This window comes from Uranotaenia lowii, chromosome 1 (assembly GCF_029784155.1).
Source record: "Uranotaenia lowii strain MFRU-FL chromosome 1, ASM2978415v1, whole genome shotgun sequence".
Classification (NCBI taxonomy): domain Eukaryota; kingdom Metazoa; phylum Arthropoda; class Insecta; order Diptera; family Culicidae; genus Uranotaenia; species Uranotaenia lowii.
In genome coordinates, this window is record NC_073691.1 from 207,594,652 (window position 1) to 207,612,140 (window position 17,489).

General features: G+C 31.5%; 1 protein-coding gene across 1 annotated transcript in view; it reads right to left on the reverse strand.

Moving 5' to 3' along the window:
* LOC129745402 (soluble guanylate cyclase 89Da-like) overlaps positions 1-17,489 on the reverse strand; it is a 67,933-nt gene that overhangs the window by 24,012 nt on the left and 26,432 nt on the right. Inside the window, exon 2 of the mRNA XM_055738470.1 lies at positions 15,915-16,209. Within this exon, the coding sequence (XP_055594445.1) occupies positions 15,915-15,956 (42 nt within the window). The 5' untranslated portion in view covers positions 15,957-16,209. The remainder of the gene's footprint in view (positions 1-15,914; positions 16,210-17,489) is intronic.

Below are 17,489 nucleotides of genomic sequence, written 5' to 3' on the forward strand. Positions count from 1 at the left end.
ATATACAAAACGATCGATTACTAAAAAGGCTAAGGTGATAATATTGATTTAGATAGTTAGGTTGCCAGATCACCTGGTTTCATCCGAGTTTGTTCGGATATTTAATACAAAATTTAGGAACAGTACGGCCCAGCCCGGTTGCCCGGATTTCATTGAAAAATGCCAAGATTTTGCCCGGATTTAATCACTTTATTTGGCAAATCAAACAAAAAAGAAACAAATTGAGTTGTACATTTTTTCATTATGCCTCCAAAACGTAATGTTTAGAGCAGGTTTTATAAAAATAATCGTGAAAGATTTTTCAGAAGCCTAAAGTACGATTAACAGGTTGCTAAATTTTGACGAACAATTTTTTTCAATTTTTTTTACCATAAATCTGGGCAATATCCGGATCATTTTGTCAAAACCCAGAAATTTCTAAACAACAATCATGTTAAACAATGTTCAAATTTGGACATCTTTAGCTCTATTTTTCAAATTTTTCATGAGGATCGTACAAAAACGAATAAAAACTAGATCAATATGAGAGAAACCTAATCATTTTGTAACCATTAGATGATATGTAGATCTCAGGAGGAGTAGGCGATGACTTTTGATATTCGCACACGCTTTTATTTCCGTCCGCGAACACTTTACAAAATTTTTAATTTCAGTACGTAAAACAGTCGTGGATTAAGTAGAAATGGCTTAAAGTGAAAGCTGGAGGGAAGTGCAAAAGTGTCCACCGGAAGTTCCGATAATTTAGAACGAAAGAAGGCAAACCGTTGAGGCTGGCGCACAATAGCACGTCGCACGTCGCGTCAGCTGTCAACGCCGTCGTTGAGTACTAAAACGCTGACGCGACGCACCCGACGATTTTTGCATCACAATACAGCGTCACCAGCGTCCCGGATCATAGAAACCACAACACAGTTTGTTTTGGTTCGCTTCTTTCGTCCTGTTATATTACCACACGATACAGAGTTAGATTTCCCCGGTATTTCTACTGTTAGAAGGACACCGGAAGGTAGATTTGCGTAGGAAAATTTCATGGAAAAGTAAGACAACTGAGGATTTGACAGGTTGGAGTTACGCTGATCCATCCTGAAAGTGTACTGAAGAAAACCTAATAAATATTGGAAAGGAAATGCTGTTTGCTACAGGTGAGAGTCCTGAAATAGTTCTGAGAATTTTAAACCGAGTTCAATAAAAAAAAAACATTTCTCTTCTGTTTTAAGGTATGCTATACAAGCTTTCATAGGAGTCGGCCTCCAGATGATTTGTCGAATGTTCGGTGGCCGATCGGTGGCGGGGATTGCACGGTGATGACTTAAAAACATGAGGAGGAAGAATGAAAATTGGACATAAATGTGAGTTAAGCAATGAAGCAATAAATTTATTGTTTTTAATTAATGTTTTAAGAAAACCTTCAAATCCGAAAATCCATTTACACCAACATAATGTTGTCATAGGACGGTTCCGTATCATTATAATTAATCATTGATTAGCTCAGAAATAATTCTCAACGACATAATTTCAAAATTTTTGTAATAGAGCATATTAAAAATTGGATGATTATTTGATTTTTGGACCTATTTTTGTAAAACTTCAACATAAAATATAAAATCGGAACATTCAGAACGTTGCTGACGCGCAACAGTTTTGAATATTTTCAAAAACACGACGTCGACGCTGAAGAACGGTATTGTTTAGAACAAGTTTCGCGTTTTAGTAATATGCCTTCGCTGACGCGACGCATCATTGTGGTGGCTCAAGCGGAAAATAATATTCCCAAAACAAAATGTCAATGCGACGCTGACGCAACGCGACGTCCGACGGGCTATTGTGTGACGGCCTTTAGCTGCAGAAACGGGGTGTTTACACATTGAATTTAAATTTCATTCTCGTGTGGAACTCTGGGGTTGTTAGGGGAAGCGTTCATTGTGACGACTGACAAGTGTCCGGGAGCGCTGTGTGATAGTTTGAAAGTAATTTTGTTCCTCGAAAATTATGTTTTGAGCAAGTTTTATAAAAATAATCGTGGAAGGTTTTTGGGAAGCCTAATGTACGATTAACATTTGATAAATTTTGACAAAATTTTTTTTTCAATTTTTTTTACCATAAATTTTTACTATGAAATTTCTAAACAAAAATCAAGAAAATAAATGGAAAAAAATATTTTTTCTTCAAAATTCATCGACAAATTTTAAATAATATTTTTGGCTTTCAAAAACCCTTTCATGATTATTTTTATAAACCTTATCGTTTTTTTTTGTAAAAGAAATATTTTTACATTATTCTTGGTATGTCTCATCGGCAGGCGCACACTTTTTCAGTCATATAATTAATCAGTTTTTCCATCATATACCACTGATAAGATTATACTTCGTCAAATCTGTATTTTAGGTGACTGCATCGCCCTCCTTAAATTTCTGCTACTTCTTGGTACAATACTTCCCATTTAAAAGAAACTAAGGGCAATTTCGTGGATACAGCTGTTTCTAAATTAACAAAACTTGATTATTTTGGAGCCACTTAAAAGCGTTTTTAATGAAATGTCTTCTGGCAAAATCTGACAAAAAACAAAATAAAACCATCATAAGATTGAACATAAAGTATAATCGGATAGTAAAGATCGTAGTTAACGGAGGGTACATACAAGATTACTCTTTTTAGGCTTTTAAAAACAGCGAAAACCAAAATTTTCGCCTCGAAAATTATTTGGACATTTCAGCGATCTAATCTTAGTTTTTCGTATGAATCTGGAATGAATCTTGATTTCCTTGATGACCCTTAACCGTAGTTGCCGAACATGTGCTTTATTCCAATGCTTGATTTGAACTTTGTTGACATTTTTGACAGTGTTTGCATACTTTTTCACCACTCCCACACAGTTATTCTTTGAATAATCAAAGGTTTTGTAAGCTGTAATTTGATAATAATGGAATTTGAAGAAAACTGTACAAATATCACAAAAACGCTTGAATTTTACATTAAAAGAAATAGGTTGGGTAGTACTTTTCACACAGGCAACAAAATGCTGTCAAAATTTTGAATGTCCGAATACTAACTAGTCAATGTACTACACGCAAAAGTAAGCGTCCCATTTCTTAAAGAACTAAGCTTCAAATGGGAATAATCCGGGCATTTTTTTTAATGAAATCCGGGCAACCGGGCCGGGCAGGACTGTTCCCAATTTTTTTTATTAAATATCCGGGCAATCGGGAACCTTAGTTTAAAACAAGGATACGTATCCTAGTTCTGTGTACTTGTACGTCTCGGTGGTCGAGTGGTTAGCGTAGTGACACGGTAATCGCATGGACTACCTGAGGCATGGGTTCAATTCCCATCACGATACTGGCTGTTTAATATTAATCTTGAGTTGTCCACGACGATATATTTTTTTTATGTTTATAGTTCACAATCACGACAATATCACAGGATAACCACATTTCGCATGCTAAAACGAAATAATTTTCATTTAATTTTCCTAATCTGAAATTTGGGATAATATTTTTTTTTGTTTTTTTTTTTATTATTTTTTTCGATTATAGTTGTTTTACCATCTTCATGGCATTCGCGACTTTATATCAACGCTGCAGTTGGCGGACAGTTATTGAGAAATTTATCCGGTACAACTGTGTTCGATATTTACTCTAGGGCTCGAACTCACGGACATCGGCTTAGAAAGCAACTGACTCGCCAACTGAGCTATATCACAAGTCCCCATTTTCTTTCTATTGAATACTTCAAAAATTATAAAAAAAAATTTAGTTTTGGGACACATAGGCATAGAATTGTGTATTTTGAGTGCAAAATAGAAGATCACTCCTAAAATAAATATACATATGTGTAAAATATACATATGTGTAAAAGTGATGCCAGCTAAATTTGAACCACTGAAAATAAAATGCTGTGAAAAATTGGTTGCAGATAATGCAAAATTTGTGTTTGAATTTGAAACCTTGACCTGGTTTCAAATATCCGTCAATACATCTCTTCTTTCGGTAGGATATGTTAACGTAAAATATGTTTTCGAAATGCCTTTAAATTTCTATCAAGCGTTTTTCCCTGGAATATCATAAAACCAAAATGGGTTTCGTTTCCTCGTATCAACCAAAGCTAGCTTCCACCAGGGTATACCTTACCAAAAATGATTGATTGAGATTGGCTTTTACTTTTCTCTACCGTATTCATTTTTTTTTTTGCTTGCCCTTGGGCTAGGTAATCAATGATTGGAAATAGCTTTCGGCCATGAGTGATTTCCGCTGTGAGCAAATATTAATTCGCTCGAACCACAAGTCAACGATAGCAATCCTTTCTCCAGAGGCGATCCTTTGACATTCGGAATGAAAAATTAATCATTTTCAAAAGTGATTAAGTTCAGGACTTCTGGATGAAACTGCCTTCCATCCATTATACTTTTGGATCCCTCGGTTAATGAATTTTTGAACCATCTTATGAATCTTCTTCTTCTCTGGAGAGCCAACCCTGTGTGCCGATTCAGAGTCATCATCCCATTCCAGTTTCCGCCATGGCAAATGGCAAGCAATAATCATAAAACCTACCAAAAGAAGCCAACCCTTGTTTTAGGAGCGAACGAACAAATACTTAGTCTACGAGCTTCGTTTGGTAGGCAGGTAGTGAAGGTAGTCGCTGCAAATGTGCGTTATCGACGGCGACTGCTGTAAAAGCAACTCCCCCGCATTTACTTTCCTGCTTTCCTGCAAGTTGGATTCCCGTATAAACTCTACTCGGCTATGTTGAGAAAAAAATTGTAATAAAAAATGTACAGATGAATGATGAGAGATCTTCTAAAACACTTCCAGAAATAAAGACAAATAGTTTTAATTATTTATATCACTAGAACTTGATCTGGAATACATCAGAAATGAAATCTAAGTTTTTGTTAATTTAAACGCATGAGAAGCTAGAAACTTACACCGAATTGTTGACGAAACGCGTACCGCAATCTAATTAGCATAACTAAATCATCGCGCTCATCCGTTTATCATCACGTATCATCGTTGCTAATCTGAAAGCCAATTTCTCGGTGCGGATGGTGAGCAAATTTAGATTGCATCTACACATGTCCTAGTCTGCTTTCTTGGAGGCTGAATCCGAACCTTTGGATGGATGTGCACAGGATGAGAGAAACATTTTCGGCTAAAAAATTCATGCGTGTGGTTTTTGTAATCTCGGAGATATGTAGAGCTCTCACTTTACAGTAGTCGCAGGAAATGAGCCTGAAATAAGGTGTCTCTGGTTCCCGTTTTTAGCTTTCTCGTGCACACAGCACACGTGCACAAAACCACACTGAGAAACATAAGACCTAGCAAACCAAAACCTGAACATCATTTCTCAAAAACAGAAAAACAAAACACCTTGCGATGTGTCGCAACAACATGATAACCAAGAGCAAGAAAAATGTATGACAGAAAAATAAAACCCAAAAGCCAAAAGCTGCCGGTCATCCAGACAAATCAAGATGTTGAAACCAAACGAACACGTGCATATGGTGGGGCTTACGAGTATTTGCTATTTCATCTGTACCAAATTTGGAACCCTTATTAGCCAGATTCCACATAAGTCTCGTCTAAGCTTTCGGATGAATTCGGCATTCACGTACGGTATGATACGAACAGATCTTAATAAGCTTTGAGGACAAGGCACACACTCACACCAGACGGGATCAGAACAAATAGTTGAACACATGTTTCGAGGTTAATGGAGAAATGAACACGTGGCCAAAATACAACACTCACACGATTTTGTTTTTTTTTTAATTTTGGGAAATCAGTCCAGCTAACCGGATTACTTACCAGTATGGCGTTCTGGACACCCTCCAAAATAAGGCCGTACATTTTTTTATTGGTTTTTATTGGTGATCTAGCTATTGGTTTTCAACTCAGTTGATACAATTTTCCTCAATCCTAAATTTTACGTACGTGTACTTTTTTTCCAAATATTGTTTATATGCTGTAAGATACTACCGAAAAATGTTTGGCGATTGTTGAGTCATGAAACTAAAATCAATTAAAATGCAATTGAAATTTAAAAATGTCCTCCGGCTCTTCGCTAGGTTAAAAATGAGTAGGTAAAAAGAGAGTCCGGACAGAATTGATCAAAAGCCTAACAGAAGATCACCTGCAAAAGTTTTGTCTGTAGTTTGTATAGATATTTGAAATATTTTGTTCTGGATAAGGTTATTCTTCAAGCGCTTTTTTCATATGCGGCCACGAAATTCTGTTAATTCGGTTTTATTTTGTAAGCGTAATCTCTAATTCAACACAATTCTACTTTCCACTCAAAAAATATGCAACACTTTATTTTGTGAATTACTTTTGAATGCATGGATGCTAGTAAGCCATGACTTTTGGGCGACGTACGCGTTTTGTTTTCGTCCATCAAAAGTTTTAATAAATTGTGGAATCAAACAGGAAAATGATTGATTAAGTGACCGGCGGAAGTTCCCGGAGGGGTTTGTGCTTTGTTTCAGAATGCTGAATCCTGGTTGGGACAGTGCTGAGTGCGGAAGGAATCTAAACAACAGCTGGTCCGGACTAGAGGAAGCAGTTGCTAGTCGAAAACTTCGAAGACTTATTTGGTGAGATTCAACCTTTTCAACTATTGTATAATTTTCCCAACACACAATGTAATGAGATAAGTGTAGCAATTTTCAAATTTTGTTGAAGGTATATAAGTGGTTAGTGAATGAAGAAGAAAGGATTACTTTTGAATGCATGGATGTAAATGAATGAAATTTACTTTCAGCGAAGCTGCTTGTTAATGTAGAAGTTTGTACAATGAAGAAGTTTTGCTACTTTAATTTTTTGGGCATCACGTGCGCAATCTTGAATGTATATTTTTTGGAAATCAAGGCAATTTTTAATAACATTTCTCTGTTTCCTGAAACTTGACCTTTAAAATAGCTCAAAATTTTGAATTTAGTGAAAGTTATGACAAATTTAGCCGTGATGTGAATTGAATTTATCGTTTATCAATGCTAAAAGACATACCCCCGTTAAACAGCTAATAGCTTTTTTGCCTAATAAGATACAAAGTTACGGTCTTGGACAAAGTTGTTCAGCGGATAATTTCTTTCAGAGAATGTATAAATTGGCACAAAAACCACAAGCAGGCTTGGTTTCACAGAAGAATAAAAAATGATGTCGATTTTTCAGTACAAAATATTTAATTTTGCCATTCAAACCTATTAATTCAAATTTACTTATGTAAACACAGAGAACAGACGTCCAAGCTCGAGCAGAAAATCTTCAGAAAAGTGTGCAAAAATTTAAAAGCTAACATCAGAACAATACGTTAAAAAATGACTGTAAGCAGTGCCATCTGGTGCGCCGTTGAAAAGTTACAAAGCAACTTATAGAGCGCTCATTTTTCTAAACGGCTTAATTATAATGAACTCATGAATAAATTGAATATCTCAATTTATTGCTTGATTCAATTTATTGCTTGATTCAATTTATTGCTTGATAAATGCAATTAGATTTACTTTGACCTTGGCAAAATTTTACTTTTTAATTTAGTACAACTGCGGCAAAGAATAACTGACACCTTTTGGATTAAGCTTTCGCACTTCTTGAACGGTTATATAAATCAGAGGGAGCATCGACTATGTCCAGTCAAATATTAACATTCTTGACAATCATTCTCACCCAGCAGTACTGATTCAAGACATCTCAAAGCGGATTTCATTCTCGTATCCAATTGCAGCTCATTGTTCAAAATTTAGTAGGTACTTCTTGCAAGTTTGAAGAAAATATCGGATAAACTTTTGAATACACTTTATATCCAACGTGACGACTGTGTTACGAAACTCCATCAGTGATTTTTTTTAAATATGCCAAGTAGCTCATACGACCTATTCAAAACTGACTTAAATTTTGTTATTTTTCTCAGTTTTGTTTTGACAGTTCTCTTTGGTGTGTTAGGAGACAACTGGTGTCCCAGCCAAAAACCCAAGCCAAAAATGACCCCAAATCGACTCAACCTATTGGTATACTCTTGTGAGTGATAGACGTGTCTGAATGAATCTGGGAGTTGAGATTCATAAGAATCGTAAAATCACGACAATGGCGCAGTTCGTATGATGAGCACAGACTTGCAAGGCTGATGCTCAGATTGTTGAGAAATGATTCTGGCTCAGGTAAATAAGACGGAGAGGATGGAAAAGCGTAGATTTTAAAGGCTGCTGCTATGATTGTTTGCTTTGATTTGGCTTTCTGGTGGAAACAAAGGTATGGCTTAGAAAGCGGAGATTCTTAAGACTGTTACTGCTGCATATTTGTTTTGGTTTGGCCTTCCGGTGGAAGAAGACGGAATTGGCTTAGGAAGCGCAGAAGGCTGCTGCTATAATTGTTTTATTTTTTTTATTTGGCCTCCCGTTGGGAAAAGACGAAATTGGCTTAGGAAGCGCAGATTCCTAAGACTGTTGCTGCTGATTGTTTGTTTTGATATGGCCTTCCGGAGGAAAATACGAAATCGACTTAGGAAGCGTCGAAGAATACTTTCTATTTATCCTGGCTCTGGTAAACAGAGACAGAACGACAAGAAAACCACAGTTTGGGAAGGCTGTTGCTAAAGGAAACCAGAGTATAAACTTCTATTCTATTTAACTATTATGCAGGAAGAGTTGCTGCATTTGGAATTAGTCTTCTTTGTATATTTAGTCATTAATTGTGTCAATCGTTATGAAACACTGACTTTGGTCAAAAATTTGGTCAAAGATCTTTTGTATTCAACGCTATCTAAAAAACCACTTAACAGATATATAAAAATACATATTACTAGGAAACATCAATGAAAATTCCAGTTTCCACCCATGCATTCAAAAGTTTTGTAAGATTTGAGATACTTGACGTTTGATTTCAGTACCTGGCAGCTAATTTATGGAATTTGTAAATTTTGTAAATTTTGTAAATTTTGTAAATTTTGTAAATTTTGTAAATTTTGTAAATTTTGTAAATTTTGTAAATTTTGTAAATTTTGTAAATTTTGTAAATTTTGTAAATTTTGTAAATTTTGTAAATTTTGTAAATTTTGTAAATTTTGTAAATTTTGTAAATTTTGTAAATTTTGTAAATTTTGTAAATTTTGTAAATTTTGTAAATTTTATAAATTTTGAAAATTTTGTAAATTTTGAAAATTTTGAAAATTTTGGAAATTTTGGAAATTTTGGAAATTTTGTAAATTTTGTAAATTTTGTAAATTTTGTAAATTTTGTAAATTATGTAAATTTTGTAAATTTTGTAAATTTTGTAAATTTTGTAAATTTTGTAAATTTTGTATATTTTGTAAATTTTGTAAATTTTGTAAACTTTGTAAATTTTGTAAATTTTGTAAGTTTTGTAAATTTTGTAAATTTTGTAAATTTTGTAAATTTTGCAAATTTTGTAAATTTTGTAAATTTTGTAAGTTTTGTAAATTTTGTAAGTTTTGTAAATTTTGTAAATTATGTAAGTTTTGTAAATTTTGTAAATTTTGTAAATTTTGCAAATTTTGTAAATTTTCTAAATTTTGTAAATTTTGTAAATTTTGTAAATTTTGTAAATTTTGTAAATTTTGTAAATTTTGTAAATTTTGTAAATTTTGTAAATTTTGTAAATTTTGTAAATTTTGTAAATTTTGTAAATTTTGTAAATTTTGTAAATTAAGTAAATTTTGTAAATTTAGTAAATTTTGTAAATTTTGTAAATTTTGTAAATTTTGTAAATTTTGTAAATTTTGTAAATTTTGTAAATTTTGTAAATTTTGTAAATTTTGTAAATTTTGTAAATTTTGTAAATTTTGTAAATTTTGTAAATTTTGTAAATTTTGTAAATTTTGTAAATTTTGTAAATTTTGTAAATTTTGTAAATTTTGTAAATTTTGTAAATTTTGTAAATTTTGTAAATTTTGTAAATTTTAAAAATTTTAAAAATTTTGTAAATTTTGTAAATTTTGTAAATTTTGTATTTTTGTAAAAATGTTGTAATTTTTGTAATTTTTGTAATTTTTGTAATTTTTGTCATTTTTGTCATTTTTGTCATTTTTGTCATTTTTGTCATTTTTGTCATTTTTGTCATTTTTGTCATTTTTGTCATTTTTGTCATTTTTGTCATTTTTGTCATTTTTGTCATTTTTGTCATTTTTGTCATTTTTGTCATTTTTGTCATTTTTGTCATTTTTGTCGTTTTTGTCATTTTTGTCATTTTTGTCATTTTTGTCATTTTTGTCATTTTTGTCATTTTTGTCATTTTTGTCATTTTTGTCATTTTTGTCATTTTTGTCATTTTTGTCATTTTTGTCATTTTTGTCATTTTTGTCATTTTTGTCATTTTTGTCATTTTTGTCATTTTTGTCATTTTTGTCATTTTTGTCATTTTTGTCATTTTTGTCATTTTTGTCATTTTTGTCATTTTTGTCATTTTTGTCATTTTTGTCATTTTTGTCATTTTTGTCATTTTTGTCATTTTTGTCATTTTTGTCATTTTTGTCATTTTTGTCATTTTTGTCATTTTTGTCATTTTTGTCATTTTTGTCATTTTTGTCATTTTTGTCATTTTTGTCATTTTTGTCATTTTTGTCATTTTTGTCATTTTTGTCATTTTTGTCATTTTTGTCATTTTTGTCATTTTTGTCATTTTTGTCATTTTTGTCATTTTTGTCATTTTTGTCATTTTTGTCATTTTTGTCATTTTTGTCATTTTTGTCATTTTTGTCATTTTTGTCATTTTTGTCATTTTTGTCATTTTTGTCATTTTTGTCATTTTTGTCATTTTTGTCATTTTTGTCATTTTTGTCATTTTTGTCATTTTTGTCATTTTTGTCATTTTTGTCATTTTTGTCATTTTTGTCATTTTTGTCATTTTTGTCATTTTTGTCATTTTTGTCATTTTTGTCATTTTTGTCATTTTTGTCATTTTTGTCATTTTTGTCATTTTTGTCATTTTTGTCATTTTTGTCATTTTTGTCATTTTTGTCATTTTTGTCATTTTTGTCATTTTTGTCATTTTTGTCATTTTTGTCATTTTTGTCATTTTTGTCATTTTTGTCATTTTTGTCATTTTTGTCATTTTTGTCATTTTTGTCATTTTTGTCATTTTTGTCATTTTTGTCATTTTTGTCATTTTTGTCATTTTTGTCATTTTTGTCATTTTTGTCATTTTTGTCATTTTTGTCATTTTTGTCATTTTTGTCATTTTTGTCATTTTTGTCATTTTTGTCATTTTTGTCATTTTTGTCATTTTTGTCATTTTTGTCATTTTTGTCATTTTTGTCATTTTTGTCATTTTTGTCATTTTTGTCATTTTTGTCATTTTTGTCATTTTTGTCATTTTTGTCATTTTTGTCATTTTTGTAATTTTTGTAATTTTTGTAATTTTTGTAATTTTTGTAATTTTTGAAATTTTTGTAATTTTTGTCATTTTTGTAATTTTTGTCATTTTTGTAATTTTTGTCATTTTTGTCATTTTTGTCAGTTTTGTCATTTTTGTCATTTTTGTAATTTTTGTCATTTTTGTCATTTTTGTCATTTTTGTCATTTTTGTCATTTTTGTCATTTTTGTCATTTTTGTCATTTTTGTCATTTTTGTCATTTTTGTCATTTTTGTCATTTTTGTCATTTTTGTCATTTTTGTCATTTTTGTCATTTTTGTCATTTTTGTCATTTTTGTCATTTTTGTCATTTTTGTCATTTTTGTCATTTTTGTCATTTTTGTCATTTTTGTCATTTTTGTCATTTTTGTCATTTTTGTCATTTTTGTCATTTTTGTCATTTTTGTCATTTTTGTCATTTTTGTCATTTTTGTCATTTTTGTCATTTTTGTCATTTTTGTCATTTTTGTCATTTTTGTCATTTTTGTCATTTTTGTCATTTTTGTCATTTTTGTCATTTTTGTCATTTTTGTCATTTTTGTCATTTTTGTCATTTTTGTCATTTTTGTCATTTTTGTCATTTTTGTCATTTTTGTCATTTTTGTCATTTTTGTCATTTTTGTCATTTTTGTCATTTTTGTCATTTTTGTCATTTTTGTCATTTTTGTCATTTTTGTCATTTTTGTCATTTTTGTCATTTTTGTCATTTTTGTCATTTTTGTCATTTTTGTCATTTTTGTCATTTTTGTCATTTTTGTCATTTTTGTCATTTTTGTCATTTTTGTCATTTTTGTCATTTTTGTCATTTTTGTCATTTTTGTCATTTTTGTCATTTTTGTCATTTTTGTCATTTTTGTCATTTTTGTCATTTTTGTCATTTTTGTCATTTTTGTCATTTTTGTCATTTTTGTCATTTTTGTCATTTTTGTCATTTTTGTCATTTTTGTCATTTTTGTCATTTTTGTCATTTTTGTCATTTTTGTCATTTTTGTCATTTTTGTCATTTTTGTCATTTTTGTCATTTTTGTCATTTTTGTCATTTTTGTCATTTTTGTCATTTTTGTCATTTTTGTCATTTTTGTCATTTTTGTCATTTTTGTCATTTTTGTCATTTTTGTCATTTTTGTCATTTTTGTCATTTTTGTCATTTTTGTCATTTTTGTCATTTTTGTCATTTTTGTCATTTTTGTCATTTTTGTCATTTTTGTCATTTTTGTCATTTTTGTCATTTTTGTCATTTTTGTCATTTTTGTCATTTTTGTCATTTTTGTCATTTTTGTCATTTTTGTCATTTTTGTCATTTTTGTCATTTTTGTCATTTTTGTCATTTTTGTCATTTTTGTCATTTTTGTCATTTTTGTCATTTTTGTCATTTTTGTCATTTTTGTCATTTTTGTCATTTTTGTCATTTTTGTCATTTTTGTCATTTTTGTCATTTTTGTCATTTTTGTCATTTTTGTCATTTTTGTCATTTTTGTCATTTTTGTCATTTTTGTCATTTTTGTCATTTTTGTCATTTTTGTCATTTTTGTCATTTTTGTCATTTTTGTCATTTTTGTCATTTTTGTCATTTTTGTCATTTTTGTCATTTTTGTCATTTTTGTCATTTTTGTCATTTTTGTCATTTTTGTCATTTTTGTCATTTTTGTCATTTTTGTCATTTTTGTCATTTTTGTCATTTTTGTCATTTTTGTCATTTTTGTCATTTTTGTCATTTTTGTCATTTTTGTCATTTTTGTCATTTTTGTCATTTTTGTCATTTTTGTCATTTTTGTCATTTTTGTCATTTTTGTCATTTTTGTCATTTTTGTCATTTTTGTCATTTTTGTCATTTTTGTCATTTTTGTCATTTTTGTCATTTTTGTCATTTTTGTCATTTTTGTCATTTTTGTCATTTTTGTCATTTTTGTAATTTTTGTAATTTTTGTAATTTTTGTAATTTTTGTAATTTTTGTAATTTTTGTCATTTTTGTAATTTTTGTCATTTTTGTAATTTTTGTCATTTTTGTCATTTTTGTCAGTTTTGTCATTTTTGTCAGTTTTGTCATTTTTGTCATTTTTGTAATTTTTGTCATTTTTGTCATTTTTGTCATTTTTGTCATTTTTGTCATTTTTGTCATTTTTGTCATTTTTGTCATTTTTGTCATTTTTGTCATTTTTGTCATTTTTGTCATTTTTGTCATTTTTGTCATTTTTGTCATTTTTGTCATTTTTGTCATTTTTGTCATTTTTGTCATTTTTGTCATTTTTGTCATTTTTGTCATTTTTGTCATTTTTGTCATTTTTGTCATTTTTGTCATTTTTGTCATTTTTGTCATTTTTGTCATTTTTGTCATTTTTGTCATTTTTGTCATTTTTGTCATTTTTGTCATTTTTGTCATTTTTGTCATTTTTGTCATTTTTGTCATTTTTGTCATTTTTGTCATTTTTGTCATTTTTGTCATTTTTGTCATTTTTGTCATTTTTGTCATTTTTGTCATTTTTGTCATTTTTGTCATTTTTGTCATTTTTGTCATTTTTGTCATTTTTGTCATTTTTGTCATTTTTGTCATTTTTGTCATTTTTGTCATTTTTGTCATTTTTGTCATTTTTGTCATTTTTGTCATTTTTGTCATTTTTGTCATTTTTGTCATTTTTGTCATTTTTGTCATTTTTGTCATTTTTGTCATTTTTGTCATTTTTGTCATTTTTGTCATTTTTGTCATTTTTGTCATTTTTGTCATTTTTGTCATTTTTGTCATTTTTGTCATTTTTGTCATTTTTGTCATTTTTGTCATTTTTGTCATTTTTGTCATTTTTGTCATTTTTGTCATTTTTGTCATTTTTGTCATTTTTGTCATTTTTGTCATTTTTGTCATTTTTGTCATTTTTGTCATTTTTGTCATTTTTGTCATTTTTGTCATTTTTGTCATTTTTGTCATTTTTGTCATTTTTGTCATTTTTGTCATTTTTGTCATTTTTGTCATTTTTGTCATTTTTGTCATTTTTGTCATTTTTGTCATTTTTGTCATTTTTGTCATTTTTGTCATTTTTGTCATTTTTGTCATTTTTGTCATTTTTGTCATTTTTGTCATTTTTGTCATTTTTGTCATTTTTGTCATTTTTGTCATTTTTGTCATTTTTGTCATTTTTGTCATTTTTGTCATTTTTGTCATTTTTGTCATTTTTGTCATTTTTGTCATTTTTGTCATTTTTGTCATTTTTGTCATTTTTGTCATTTTTGTCATTTTTGTCATTTTTGTCATTTTTGTCATTTTTGTCATTTTTGTCATTTTTATCTTTTTACAATTCAACTGCGGAAATGATCAAATTTTTAAATTTTAGTTTTTACAATTTTGGAGGCTCTGAAATTTGCCTTTCTCTCGCTAACTGAACATGTTTCAGGCAATAGCTAAAAGACCTGCAATGGTAGCCCATCTAAGACTTAATCCCAAAGCCTTGGTTCTAGATAACGAATTATGAATAATAACACATTTTTCTGAAGAAGTGCCTCAAAATATACTGAACTTCACCACAACCATACGCTTGAAATCGATCGGAGCCTTGAGGACCATTATGACTTTCACTTTACGCAAAATACCCCAATCCCATATTCATGACTCAACAATGCCCATACACTTGAACCTACTACACTCGATTGGTATTCTTCTCACGCAGCCCGGCAGCTGCCGGCAATCATCCCCCCTCACCTCACAAAAGCACTTCTGCTGCTACTGATGTCTGATAGCTTTCTTCTTCCGGAGAAAATTCTTGAGAGTTCGTTTTCCGATTCACTTTTACAGCAGCTTTCTTTGCAGCGAGCAAACATCAACAATTTGTATTATGCACGAATTCGTCGTCACCGGGGGTTGCCTATATCCCTTTCCTTAAAAATGTTCTCAAGAAATGCCTCCGCTTTCCGAATGCTGTCGTCAAATCTTTACGGTTACGGGTACTGAAAGCCAATTTTTCAATGTTACCATTTTTGTTTTTTGGTTTTGGATGTTGTTGTTGTTTGGGGTGGGAAAAAGGTTGGGGTACAAACAAACACATATATTACATTTGTTGAGATACGGATCAGTAAAGCGTCAGAATGAAACGGCTACAAAACGGAAAAAAAACTCACAGCATTCGTTCTCATACACAGGCCACCCACACGCTCTGAAACATATATCCGGGCACACAATCAGACACACAGTAGCACACAGTAACCCAATCAATCAGGAGGAAATTAAATAAAATTATTGCTGTTTTCCGAGGCTCAGACCCAGGCAGTCATTGGATCGGGAAGGTTGAAGGGCTTGTGTCTTGAGCATGGTCAACAAGGAAAGCTAACATTTAGTTTTTGATTTTCAGTAAAAACTCTCTGTATTCGGTCCTTTGAGCCGGATACAATCCCTAGAATATAGCATCACGAGATAAAGTACAAAAAAACCGAATAAAAAGATAATCAATAAAAGAATATTTACCGATCATCCCCCCTTACTGATTGAGTTACTGAGCTCGGCTCTTCTTTCGTTCCAATGAAACACTCATTTCCACAAGTAAAGCTTTTGCACATTTTTTTCAAACAATCTTACCTGTACAAAGTGCTGGACACTCTCCAACAGCATCCCATACATGATGATGATCGCAACCTTGAACGCTTCAACGAATTGACACGGTTAGTTCTACTAGGTTGCCAATTGACGATGTCACTGGTACAATTTTTAATTCACTTCAAGAGTCACACATCACTGCCACCTTTCTTTTGCCGGATCAGTCTAATGTTTTTTCACTCATTACTTTTCAACCGTTATGAATTATACTTCAAACCTCCACTTTCGGTCAAAATGCGTTCCGTTTAATTTATCTACTCTCGCTTCTTAGCGTAAACTGTCGTAGAAGAAAAATGGAAAGAATAAATATTATTTTTAGAAAACCACCCTCCTTCCCCTATCCGGGTTCCAACTTCCTGAGCAAAACAAAAGAAAAAAAAAATCACAAACAACATCGCTCTTTTGTCGGAACATCTGTGTGGCAGCGCCGAGACAAACCCCGAAATAATACTATGCTTTAGCTGCCACTTTGTTCTGTTCATTTTTGATCTTCGACTCATCTCCTCCGTCGGCATTTCGCTCTGGTCCGAAAGATGCTGCTAGCTGGGTGCCGCTGACGATGTTTTCATTTTTCCTAGGTTTTTGTCTCTCACTCTTGCTCTCACCCACTTTTCTCGAGATTGCCGGCTTTGTTGATGTTATGAATCAGTTTTTCAAACTGTCCTATGTCACCGATTAAACCTGGTGTTATTTTTTGTCAAATTTTGAGGACTTCAGAGCGAGAACCTAAAGAAAAATTCTAAAAAACTGGAGAAAAAATTGTACCTTACAACCATTGAAAATCCTACCATCATAAAAAATATGATACTGTTGATAATGTTCTCCAGACCAAACCCCCCACCCCCAAGAAGTGAACAAACGTTTGTTTCAATGATAACAGCCACCATCACCGCATTGAAACGATTTCGTGTGTATTTGCTGTGTTTCTACTTTCTACATTGCTTTTATCTTCCCAGTGAATGCTTCCAGCATTTGTCGCAGCGCGCTTTAAGGAGCTTTTCTTTATGAATTTACAATTTTTCTCCACAATTGCACCGAAAAACATACCGATGTTGGTGGCTAGAACGATTTACTGGGGATCTTAAAAGTTGTGCCATTCGAAGTCAGAGCGGCTAGATAGAGACACAAACGTCGGGAAAAATCTGAAGGATCTGAATAAATTTTATGCTCCGCTGGGTTTGTTTTACAGTTCATCACAGAAATGCTTCATTATGACCAAAAGTAGCCGTGTTTTTTTTCAGAAAATTTAGCCATAATTGTGAGGTTTGCTATTAGTTATGCCAAAAACTTGTAGTTGGTAACCAAAGGTGGAATATCCCGGTTTATGGCTTGTATCCCAAGGCACGACGAGCCACCGAGCGCCCTTCCTCCCCCAGTTTTCAACTTTGAGCCCATGGGTACAATGAGAATACTCGTGATATACTTCGTGCATACGTCCTACTCCCTGAACTCCACCTGGGGCCGCAGACCTAGTTCCCAATTTGAACTGTTTAGCACACTATCCTTCAATAGTGGGAGGTCTATTCGCGCTAGTGGCAATGCTCAAGAGATCGCTTT